Below are 12,749 nucleotides of genomic sequence, written 5' to 3'. Positions count from 1 at the left end.
TGCACACGGTTGGCTCAGATGAGTTTGTTTCATGCAATAAAAAAAGATCCTACTCATTGATTCTGAGCTCAGAAAAATAAGGAGCCAACGAAGTCCCGAATGAGCATCGCAATAGTGTCATGCAGCCTGCTGTGGCCCCAGCAGGCCATGGAAATGGTAATGCCTCAGATATTGAATTTCCTAAGCACGTATGATGCAAACAGGCAGTCCAAGGCCAGGGACTCACCAGACCCAATGACCTTCTCAATCTTGATTCGGGAAGCCTCAATTTCACGGGTGAACTCATGCACGGCTTGGCAGGGGTCTTCATACGTGTGAGGGTCAACATAGAACTTCGACTCGGGGAACTTTACTGTTAGATTTCAAAGGGGAGAGAAGAGAGAAGCTCTTCCAAGAGTCCTGCCACGAGGAAGGCATCCAGGAGCCAAAGGCACAGGTGGGCAGGACTCCTTGGAGTGACAAACTAAGACATAGGAGTTGCAGATCTAGATGATCTAAGGCATTCTTTGGCATGAAAATATCCTTAGAATAGTCTAAGACCTAGCCACCAAATTGCCCCCACGTGTTTCTCTTCCCCTTTCCACCAACTCCCCCTTCCTGTGGGTCTTCAGTGAGTTTTACACTCTTCCGGCCTGCTGCTGTGTGAGAAGTACCTGCAGCCGCCCCATTTCATGTTGGGCAGGCCTCCAACTCGATTACCACTCTGCCTATGGGATCAGAGCCCATGGCTCAGCTGCCTTAGACACACCCCCAGGAGCAAGTGGTAGCTGAAGTCTGTCTTTCCGACTTTGAAACCACAGCAGTGGAAAGGGAGAAGTTCAAGTCCCTTCCTATCCACGAGACCAATGCCCTTTACTTGCCATGGGCCAGAGCAAGGAGGGTCCTACCTTGCCCATTCTGATAATGCATCTTCTCCTCATCTGAGTCCTGGAAAGCCTTGCTGTACCCACAATGCCTGCCACGGAGACATAAGGGTCAGAAGGAGTGCTCCTGTTCTTTGGTCCCACAAACAGCCCAAAGGCAGGGGAGAACAGGGTGGGTGCCAAGGCCGCAGGCATCCCAGGAGAAGCTGGAGCTACACTTTGTCCTGTCAGATGCATCACTGCATTTTGCTTGACTGACACTTTGACCTGGAGCAGGGCACTTTCCACTTGCTCTCCAAGGTTCAGCAGTGCTAGGACCAGAGCACTGCAGCCCTTTTTTTCTCCTCATGGTATTGGCATGCCTGCTTCACACACCTGGTTCTACCATGCTAACACATGGCAGTACCTAATCCCTCTTGGACCTTCTTGTTGGAAAATAGTGCTTTCTGCTCCTGACCTACCCCCAGCAAGTTCTTGTCCATTGATATTTAGCCCATCAACATGAGGGAAAGGCCTGGAGGCTGGGCTCTACCTCAGGGAAGGTGGAGATAGTGTCTCTAGAAGAACTCTCTTGGTTACTTACTGCCCCCTGACATATGGCCACTCTGGCCTGAGCTGACAGGATAAAGGTAGTGCTCAAGCCCTCTCATCCCACCTCGTGACAGGCTGCACTGACCTCCAGAAAAGCACCTACCTCTTCTTGCAGATTAGGACCACCAGCAATGTGACAAGGCCAGTAATGAGGGTCAGGCAAATCCAGACTATGGTCATTGTGTCATACCGGAGAGACACTGGAAGAGACAGAGCAGGAAGGAGGTCAGTTGGAGTGGGGATGCAAAGAATGTTCTGCTGAGAGCAGAAACTCACCTACTCCATGGTAGCACACTATCTTCACTAATGAAAGCACAAATTCTCCCCTCCAGCCCCAGTTTTGGGGCTATCTCAGCATACAGGGGCCACTTACACATAGAAAAACCAAGCACAGATCTCAAAGGCCATTCTGATACAGAAAATCTTGACAGAGAGGAGTCTGGAGCCTTGGGATCCCATCAGGGCTTCCTTTCCATACCATCTGTAGCTGAAAAGCCCAAATGATTTGTCCCCTCCGCTTGGCAGGTTACAAAGATGCTTTTATACCACACAAAAACCCAGCAAGAGCATGACCACAGGAGTCCACGCTCATTTCCAGAGGTGTACATCAGGCACACCGGTGTCAGAGCCAAGCCTGGAAGGAGAGCACTTTGGGAAACAGGAGGAAAAAGCCAGACTTTGTAACGATGATGAAGAGCAAGATGCCATGTGTTCACTGCAGCATTTTCCCAGGGGCCAGAAATACAGTTCACAGATACAGGATAACTAGGTGTTATGCTTTTGGAGGTGACCACTTCCCCACTACACTACGGGCCTGAGAATCTGCCCCCATGAGAGCTCATTCATCCTGCTGATGTGAAGCAGAATGTGATGAGAAGACTGCAAGGAAACAGAGACAGTCCTCAGTCCTTCCTCCTACCCTTTTCAAATATATGAGCATGTATCACAAAGGCTATCTCAAGCAAACCCTGCAGACAGAGACCACAGCCTGTGCCTCCAGCCCTGTCTCTCCAGACAGCATGGGCACAATTGCTGCGGACAATAGTCACCATACTTCATGCTCCCCCACATCCCCTGGTCCATAGTTCCCACATCTCTTAATCATATGCACTTACCTGGCTTCCCTGTCTCCACCTCCACTGTCTGGCTGAACTTCCCGCAGCCAGCAGAGGTGCGGGCCCGAACCTGGAAGATGTAGCGGGTTGCAGGCTTGAGCCCAGAGATAGTAGCAGTCGTGCCTTTGGATTTCAGAGTTGAATAACTCTGCATTTCTTTGTCCTGCGGAAAAGCAATACCAAAAACCTCGCTGAGTCAGCACAACAGCCAGGGAAAAGAACAAAGCCTCCCAGAATAGTCCTTTGTGTAAGCCTGGCTGATAGCAGCAATTGTACCAGCAAGATTTAAGCCAAGCCATGTCCCTGTCTTAATCCACCACGTGAAGACCAGATTGTGGCAGCAAATTCAGCATTACCTTCTCATAGTACTTGATCTCGTATTCCAGGATGATACCGTTAGGCTGGTCTGGCTCTTGCCACAGCAAGGTGACACTGTTCTGGCCCGTGCTCTCCTGGCGAACCGCCACCACCTGGGACGGGGCTGGGAATGAAGGCAGCAGGGTGTTAGGCAGCTACTGGATGCAAGCCCTGCCTGGTTTGTGGGCTGCAGGACACGGCAGCAATGAGGGGTAGAACTAGAGCCCTGTGCAGGCCCCACAGAAACGTTTCTGGTTTGGTTAAAGCCAGGTGGAGATGAGTGCTCTGAAGGATGGGAGAAAGGACCTACATGTGGGCCTATGTTCACTCCAGCTGTCTCTTTTCCTGCTGACACTTGTGAAAACAGTCTCCCTAAATTTCCCTGGAAGAAGTTCTGTGAGTCCAGAGAGCACAGTGAGGGTGCTCTGATGACCAGGCATAGCCTCCGAGTCCAGCTCATGAGAAGAGGTCAGACACCCCCTTATGACCCTAATTACGGGCAGCAGAGAGGAGATAGCAGCTCTGGGGAAGACGGTGCTGCCATCTGCTACAGCTGCTGGAACAACACAGCCAAAGAGGCTGCAGAGCCAGTGGGAGCAGGGGGGCAGCTGGGGAGTGTTGCCATGGACTGTCTCCACCATTCCACAACCAGAAGCAGATCCAGGCCTGGGAAACACTGCACAGCTCTCAAAGGGGTGGGCCAAGTCCATACACCACCCCGCTGGTCATGCACTGGGCCTGGGCACCCAGGACTATCTCTGACCCTCAGAGACTCAGTCACAGATACAGCAGCACAGAAGGTCCAAAAGGTGGCAAATATAGCTTGGTTTGCCCTTGGCATGGCTTCTCTGAGGAGCAAAAGTCACCACCAGGACACAGGATCACACAGAGCTTGAGCAGAGCAGGACAGAGCAAATCTTCTAGCTCCTGCATGCACGGTCTCCTCCGCACGTGTTCCTACCCCGCTCCAGAGGGGCTGCGGAGAGGGGAGCTGCCCATGCGGCACAGCCCGCTCTCGGCTGTCGGAGCGGGAGAGCTGCCCCCTCCGCACATGGATGGAGATTACGTGCCTTCCCCACGGCACCGCGGGGATCCCTCAGCCCCTCCCGGCAGGCGGGGGTATGCCGCGGAGCGCGGCAGCTGCAGCCTCGCGCAGCCGCAAAGCTTCAGTTATACCAAATTCTCAACCCTGCTGGTTTCTCTGCACCTGTTTAATGGTCACTTTCTAGCAGAGAAGCCAAAAAACGGGAATGTTCAGTGTCTCTCTCCAAAGCCAGCCACCAAACGCCTCCCGAGAGCATCCCTCTCCTAGGTGTCAGGCTGATGCTGCTCGTCGGTGCTTGGAGGGAACCACAGGAATGAGGCATTTCCGTGAGGCTCAGCAGACAGATGAGGAAGTGTTACAGGCAAGTAACAAGAGCGCCTTATTCACTGGGCACCCATGAGATGCCCTTGGTGGCCCTGGAGCAAGGTCTTGGCTTGGCTGAGCTAGGAGATTGCTCAGAAGTATTTCTTGGAGAAAGTGCATTTCACAGCAGGGGATTTGCAAAAATGAGACAGGCATAAAAGAGACTTTCCCCAGCAAATGTTGTTGTCACCTGCCAGGGGCTGGTATTGGTGTGAGCTAAGAGCAATGCACTACATGGCACGTGAACTTCTGCTTGGCCCTTTGGGAAGGGACGAGAAGACTAGAGGAACAATCCAAAAGACTCATGCTCCACTTAGTGTTCCTGTCAATAAACAAGTGTTCTCCATGCCCCCTGTCTCCTTCAGGGAAGGAGCCTCTACCAGTGACTGCAGGCTGAAGTGAAGGGAAAGGGAGATGAGAAAGGATAGCACGAACCAGAGAAAAATAACAGTTGCCTCAGGTAGCAGCCCTGTAGGCATCCCTTCCAGCTGCCTGAAAACATCTTCAGCAGCAGATATAACAGGGGTCATGCCTCGTGTCTCTTGGGGCTCTCATGGTCACCACCAAACCATCCCTTGGCTCCCAAGAGCAGCATCATTGCTGACTCCCACCCCAGTGCAGGGCTTGGCTCTGACAGATACCAGCTAGGGGATGGTCAAGCCTTGTCCTGAAGTGACATCAGCATTAGCCCAAACAGGCAAACCCTCAGGGAGGGCGTATGCTCCTCCTACCTGCCTGGTTTGTTGTGATGTTGGCAACTGCAACTCTTCTGGACTCCAGGCTGAGGTCGGACACTCCATTGACAGCCTCCACCCAGAAGGAGTAGTTGGTGTGGGCCAGGAGGTTGGTCACCGTGAGCGCTCCCTGCACCAAGCTCATCTGCTGGGGAACGAAGCGGATCCCACTGCCGCACGTCTCGCACTGGCCAGCATCCCCTATGCAGCGCCTGCAGATCACGTTGTACATGACATCAGAGCGTCCCCCCTTGTCCAGGGGTGGGCCCCACTCCAGTGTCACTGAAGTGCCATTCACACTGGAGATCAGGTTCACAGGAGCAGAGGGGGGCCCTGGAAAAGAAGCAGAGGTTCAAGCAGAGCAGGAAAAGCTGCAATGTGTTGGGACGGGTGGAGCAGTGTCCTAGGGGGAATGGGACCAGCGGAGAGAGGCATCATGGGCAGATTGTTCTGTGGGAGATCCACAGTTGGTAGCCCTGCACATACAAACAATGCTTCAGTGAAGGTAAAGCTGCTCGGAGAGGGACATGCTGCAAACAGAGGACCTCAAAGATACAGAGGTCTTGGGGTACACGGTATGTCAGACCAGACTCAGAGGAAAGATGATTTGGATCAAGATACTAAGCGCCGGGCAGGAAAGAGCTGATAGTTGTCCTAGGGGAAGCGGGAAGCAATGGGGATGCAGGAAGCTTTGAAGGGAATAGTCAAGGGATGGACAGGCTAGAGGAGAAATAGCAGGACCAACTAATCTAAAGTGAAAGGGAAACACGTGTTCCTTGGGGAGATAAACATTTTGGGGTGGATATTTGGAGCCCTAGAGAAACATGTCAGATGTTGTTGACCTGCCTTTCCACCTTGCTTCAACTAGCAGCCCTGCACCTCTCTACCCTCCTGGACCAACTGCAGAGAGGACAACTCCCTCTAGGATGCTTTTATCCCCCTTAGCAGCACCCAGCCCCTCAAAGCAACCTCTTTCAGATGAGCAGGGTGAAACTATGTGCCAAGCCGCAGGCCCAGTCTCCACCCCCAGTTGGGGAGAGCACAGCAGCACTTGTGCTACTCTGCAGCCTTCCAAGAAGAGTCTGGCCACCTTGGACATTTCTGAGAATGAAACTAGAGCTTAAAAGCAGCCAGGAGTGCCAGATGGCCTGCAAGGAGGTACGCTTGCCAGCAGGGAAGGAGCAGAGCAAAGGGGAACAGGGTGCACCAACATGTCCTCAGAAACATGCATCACACACACATCCAGCCCAGATGCAACGCGGGTGGGTGGGCAGCGGGGGTACTTACGCGTGCAGGCGGCCGAGGGGGGGTCCTGCACTGCCCGGTAGAAGCTGCTGTCACAGCGGCACACACGGGCCGCCCGGCTCTCCGAGTGGCTGTGCGAGGGGCACTTCGCGCACAGCTGATCCCCAGGGGCCGACTTGTAAAATCCCAGCTCACAGGCTGCAGAGAAGGGAACAGGCAGAGGTCAGAGGGACGTGCCTGGAGGAGCAGGAGCACCCCATGGCTCAGTAAATCCCCCTCAGCACAGAGACGAACCTCAACTTCCACTTTCTACCCCACCCTGGTGTGCTGGAAGCCCTCTATGCAGAGTAGCAAGGCTGGCTAGAGTCCCACCTTCACACTGACACCTGGGTGAGTCCACCTCCATCTCCAGCTGGAAACAAGGCTTTACAAAAACTGCTTTTGTAGCTCTCTCCACTGGTGGTATTTATTGCTGTCCCAGGGCCTGTTTCCCCACTGCTCTGCAGGCAGACTCAGGTGCTTCAGCTTTCTCATGAGTAGCCAGCTACCTGCAAAGCTTGAGGTGTTCTCCCTGCACCCGTGCTTGCTCATCTCTTTTGCTCCTAGATTCCTGCATCCTGCGTGGGGATCTCCTTGCTGCAGCCACTGCGTAGCCACAGAGAGGGAGTAATATGAAGAGCAAACCTGGCAGCACTGGAAATCATGTTGGTACCCCTTCTAATCACCCTCAGTTATAGGACAGACTCTTCGTATTGCTTTCCACGCTACACACGCTGGCTGTGCCCAGGTGCCAAGAGCATCTGTGTGAGCGCGGTTTCAGAAATTAAGAGCTCTGCATTTGAGACATGGTGCGTGCTCCTCTGCGTGCTCCTCTGCGTGCCTCTCTGGTTTGTGCTATAGAAAGCAACATGTTTGCTCAAAGCAAGGGAGGAGGGGGAGAGAAAATAATCACGCTCTCATTTCACATTGCCGCAAACCGGCAGCGCGTATGCACCGCCTGCTCTCTGCGGAGGGACGACGAGGCGGACAGAGCCAGCCTGAGATCTCCTGGTGGCAGGAGATCTGTCGCTGCCTGGTCCTGGGGCCGTGCAGCCGGAGCACGCGCCCCCGCCTCGCTGGGGCTGCTGTCGGTCTGCTGCATCCTACCCCCACCTCTCCCAGCAGCCCCGCGCGTGGATCGTTTGTCACACGACCGAACAACTGATATCTCGTTAGGAAAACTGATTTGCTCGGGAATGACATGCAAAGTGGCAGGTACCTGTCTGGGGCGAGGGGGAGGATCTGTCCTCTCTTGCGGGTCTTGACTCCAAGGAAGAGAAAGCAAACATGAGCTGTCTGCGTCCCTGCGTTCATCAAACACTTCTAGGACCAGTTCCAGTGTTTTGAGCACTGTTCCTGGCTCTGGCTTGTTTCTCTTTTTCCCTACTGAGGTAGTAATACCTTCATTTTCCTGCTTTTACCCCCAGTGGCCAGCTCTGCATACAGCCTCAATTTTTGCTTCCAAGCATGTAGAAGTGTTTTGTCTGTGATCCAGCTTCCCTGGTGGTCCGAGTCCCTCCACGTTGTCTGTTTGTTCTGTTTCTAGGTGCTGATTTGTTTTCTTATTAATAACACTCCCTTCCTTGCTGTGGATCTCCCTAGACTGATTGCTGCCAAAGTATTTCATGTATCACATGCTGGATGATAACACAACAGCCTCTTTATAACCAAGCTACCTCCAGCAATGGCAGCTGCAGGCAGCTCTCCAGCCATCCCAGGCTTATTGGTCCCCCTTCAAACTCTGTCCCCAATTTCTATAGCAATTTTGCACTGAATGACATTTTAAAGACAGAGCACCAGTTCCAACAGGATGCACGTACTGCACGATAACAGCACAGAAAAAGCAACAGGCAGCAGCTCTGGGACCCGTTCCTAAATCTCTGCTCCTCCAAAAGGCCCCACAGTCCTGATTTTCAAGCCATTCACAGACCCAACATTTCAAGCCGGACAGCACGCATGCCAGGATTTGCCTTCTTCAGCTCAGCACCACGGTGTGAACTCTCTTGGCCCTGCAAGCCCCTATCATCTTTACCACTGCAGTGACTAGGGACTATTAACTCAATGGGCACTGGAGCTGATCCCCCCCACCACTACGCAGTTAAGGGCAGAGACATCAGTTCTACACCAGACGTGGCTCCTGTTTATCTCCTTGAGATAGACGGACTGGCAGGAAGGATGGGAGCACGGAGCACAGCAGATTTTTACTGAGCGGTTGTAATCATTTAGCATTTAATGTTGTAAAGAAATGTTAATTACCTGTAGCAATGATTCACAATTATTTCAGATGCAGTCAAGGGGAAAATTATGCTAAATGATGAATTACGGGTGAAATTGTGCAGCAGGGCAGAGCTGTGTGGAGCCACCTCCCAGCACCTGCATGACTTAAGTATGCAAGGAGGCCTGGAAAATAGGTGGGTCAGAGCAGGGCTGGGGCCAGGGCAGTCCCTGCACTGGATAGGATTGTGCACCTCTGTGTGTATCAGTGCTTGCTGTAGATGAAAATGGGACATCTGTTCGAATCATTTGGCAGAAAGGGGACAGGACACCAGGTTGGAGCTCATGTGCTAGGAGATCTGGACTGAGCTGTGAACTTGCCTTGGAAATTGCACAGGGTATTAAATCCACACTGTACACGATGACAGGCATGTCCTGCTCCTGTTTGAGGTCTCTCCTGCTAGGGCAATGACATGTGGAAGACCAGGACCTCTCAGGTTAGCTCTGGGAAGAGCAAACCAGCAGAGAACTGGCCAGAAAGAAAAATTCTGTCAAACATACTAGGTCTAAAAGCTGCAGGGCTCTACTGCCATGGCTACAATACACACTGAACCTATTGCAGAATGGTCCTATGCACAAAGAGCTGAAGCCACCCAAGAATGAGATGCAGGGTATTGTCCTACTACCTTCCTTGCAGCCAAATACTTCCACCTGACAGAAATGCCCTCACAAGAGGCATGCAGAAGACAAGAATTTCTTTTTTATTTTAGGCAGTTAGCACCCCTGCCCTGTGCCTGAGGAGCTCAGGCAAGCAGTTGTGTCCTGCCTCCATATGGACCAGGAATGACCAGCAGTCAGAAATCCTGCAGCACACCTCCTCCTTCTTTTCTCATGCCAATCTTTTTGCAAAATCCAGTGTATTTTGCATAAATGACAGTGTTTGGGTAGCAGGGGGCTGAAGGGTGTCCTATGTGGGAAGAAGTCATGCACTGTCACTGTGTGCCGGTCACAGACAGGCCTGAAATGTATGAAAACAGCCCAAAGCATGCCGAAGCTTGAAATGATCAGGAGCAGGTGGTGCTTCTACTCAAACATGTTTAAGAAAGGTTGATAGCTGCTGGATGCAGGAGACACAAAAGGGGGCATGTGGGGAGAAACATCAAGATGTGTTTGGAGAAATGGAACAGAGACACGTGGAAGGGGACATTGCTGAGGACACAGCTGGAAGTGCACTCTTGGACCGAGGTGCTCATACTAGAGGAGGTATGCCTCTGAGGTACTGCAACCCATGGAGGACTCACATCGTAGCAGAGGAAATGAGTAAGAAGGAAGGAGCAGTGGAAGAAAAGAATAAGAAACAAAGGACTTGGGAGGGGGATTGAATGCAATGATGGTAAAAAAAAAATGGAAGCTGAGACTAGGAAGAGGGGAGAGATGTCTGGATGGAATGAAGATGAGCTTGGGAAAAGGGGTGGAGAGATGTTTTCCTGAAGTGTTTGTTTAATTCTTCTTTGTTTCTCAACACCTGAATCAGTAGTCAAAAGTTTCTATTAATTGGCATCAAGTTAAATTAAGTGAAAATCCTACAAAACAATCGAGACTATTTTGCCCTCAACACCCAGCCAAGGCTGCTTTTCCTTGGAGCTTCATCTCGTAGTGTGGTCTTGCAATGCACAGACCTGCACCCTGCAGCCCAGTCAAGAAGCAACTTGCACATCTACTTTGGGCTCATGGCAGCAACCCCTATGCCTAAACTTGGCCAGTCAAGCATCATAAACAGGGGCTACAGAGGGCAATGCTAACCTGGAGCTTGCTATAGCACATCTCCAACTGTGCAGGGGCTCTGTTGCCTGGATGGGTCCCCGACACCTTTGGGTGTTGATGCTCCTTGGGTTCCCTTACTGCACAACACATCTTGCCTTTTCTTCACAGCCCACCAGCCTCATCCTTGCAGGCATCGCCTGCCCAAGAGCCCCTGGAGCAGCAGGCCTGTCAAAAAATAGCGAGTGTGGGGAGGGCTCTGCCAGCCATCTGTAGCTCGGTCCATTTGTTTCCCTTCTTCTCCATTCTCTGGGGACAGGACAACATCTGCTAATAAGCTGGCAGGGCTCAGGAAATGATAGATGAGCCTGTCAAGGACATGCTAGCCAGGAACGAACCACTCCGCTGAGTCCGAGCCGTGGTGCGGAGCTAGCGCTCTTCGGATGGGCCTGGCAGGAGCACCAAGGGCTGCACCAATGGAGCCGCAAACGAGAGCGTTGTCCTCCTCGTCACTCACATCTTGAGGCTCCATCCTCAGCCCCGCTGCATCCCAGGAGACATAGGCTGGGGAGAGGGCACAGCAGTGGGGTTGCTCCCTTCTCTGGCCCTGCAACGAGGCAACTAAAGCTGGATATCAGCTGTCACCAGGAAGGCAAATAAGTGCCATCTCTAGGTACTGAGGAGAGGCAGGGCAACACCAGCTGCCAGGCTGGGCAGCCATCCTGGGAGGCAAGTCTTCCAAGGATTAGCATGGCACTAGGGACTAAATCTAGCACTGAGCTCATTCCCGAAACCCCAACGGCACCAAATGCCAGCTCGCCTCCTCTCCTCCTGGCCGTACCAGATGAAGCAGCTAGGAAGAGATGGAAGTAAGTCAGGCAGGCTTTGAGCTCAGCGAAACCACGGGGACCCTGGGCTGTACGCAGCCACCCAAAGCAAATTCCTCAAAGCCACGGAGCTTGGTAGGGCCGTGAATCCAGAGGGACCCCGGGGCCCCTGGGCATACTGTAAGGGGCTGCAACATCTTTTAGGTTGTGCCTTCTGGTCTTGTTAACTGCTTTACTATTTCAGGTGAGTTACACCCAGATTTTAACAATTTCATCTGACCTCCTGGCAATACTGCCTAGAAGAGGTAGAGGTAGAAATAAGAATCAAAAGCAAAACTAGAAATAGGGTCAAATGGGAGCTACTCCATGCAGATGAATGTATTGGAGGTCTTTCTGGATCCCTTCTGCAAGGCTTAGGGAAGCAAAGATGCATGAGATGATAAAAATGAAGAAAGGATGTACAAAACAACAGGAGATTAATCCCTGGTCCTGTTGGAACAGTATGCACCTTTGGAAGGCGATGAAAGCCTTCTCACCATCTGGATTTCATGCCAGGTGCAGGGTAAGGTTTTGGCATGGTCCTGCTGCTCTGTGGGAAGGAGGAGCATCTTCCCCATGCAGGCAGACCACACCAAGCCTCCGAACATGGTAGGAGTGAATTTAGGATCCCCAACCTCCCGCTGCACTGCACCGTTTCTACCATAAATTCTGGTGCAAAATGCCAGCTCTTTTCCTGACATTGCCTGTTCCTAATATTGCCCCCCAAATGGCTTCCCAGACAGCCGTAATAACCTGCAGTCATGACCAGGACCTGGCCAAATTTGGAAGAAAAGAAGGATTCAAACCAAAAACAGATATTTCAGAACTGGTGAAGGTTTTTGAACGTTGCCAGATCCATCTACAATGGTCCAATGGCTCTTTGGCACTCTTTTATGGGGGCTACAGAGACTTCTCCATAAAGGAAATTTGTTTCATCACCATCAATATGCTGAACTCCAGCCAAGCATCAGACTCACCCTTCATCTGTGTTTGTGGCTAAACACAGAAAACTCAGAGGAAAAGTGGCAAGCAGTAAAAATTATTCAGCTAGGGACAAAAAAATATGTATCGTCCTATCTGTGGGTAAAGGGCAGCTTTGCAATCATCTCTATCCTTTTCATTTGATCCTAACCAGAAAAATAAAGAGATAGTATTATGTTGGTGGCTTTGGGGGTTTTGTGTTTTTTTTTTTTTTTTTTTTTTTTTCTCCAGTAAATGCAATAGGCCACTTGCTTGAATTTTAAAGGAGAGAGTGAAAGTCCTGGACATGCTGAGATAATCTTGTGTTTCATCCTGCCTTCTCCAGCATACTCACTGATCTAAGCTAGCTGTGCTTGCACAGCGCAGCAAACCTTGGATCCGAACTGAATAATATGCAGTTAATTCTGGGACTGTAAACTGGAACCTGTGGTACCAGAGATGCGTGAATCTCAGAATACTGGCAGGGCTGGCAGAAGAAGCCTCCAGAGCCTGGTTCAGCCTCCTGACTGTGGTGGGATTATCCCCAACACTAGATCAGGGTGGTCACGGTTCTATCTAGCCACGGTTCTATCTAA

General features: G+C 51.6%; 1 protein-coding gene across 1 annotated transcript in view; it reads right to left on the bottom strand.

The window, feature by feature from the left end:
• The window catches only part of EPHA8 (EPH receptor A8), a 49,930-nt gene that overhangs the window by 8,406 nt on the left and 28,775 nt on the right, over positions 1-12,749 (bottom strand). The window contains exons 4-10 of the mRNA XM_062593601.1: positions 6,356-6,511; positions 5,066-5,401; positions 2,926-3,050; positions 2,570-2,732; positions 1,558-1,654; positions 888-955; positions 227-352 (exon numbers count right to left, since the gene is read on the bottom strand). Of these exons, the coding sequence (XP_062449585.1) occupies positions 227-352; positions 888-955; positions 1,558-1,654; positions 2,570-2,732; positions 2,926-3,050; positions 5,066-5,401; positions 6,356-6,511 (1,071 nt within the window). The remainder of the gene's footprint in view (positions 1-226; positions 353-887; positions 956-1,557; positions 1,655-2,569; positions 2,733-2,925; positions 3,051-5,065; positions 5,402-6,355; positions 6,512-12,749) is intronic.

The sequence above is a fragment of the Rhea pennata genome, chromosome 22, assembly GCF_028389875.1.
Source record: "Rhea pennata isolate bPtePen1 chromosome 22, bPtePen1.pri, whole genome shotgun sequence".
Classification (NCBI taxonomy): domain Eukaryota; kingdom Metazoa; phylum Chordata; class Aves; order Rheiformes; family Rheidae; genus Rhea; species Rhea pennata.
Note: the sequence above shows the minus strand (reverse complement) of the source record. Positions and strands in the feature narration are given on the sequence as shown.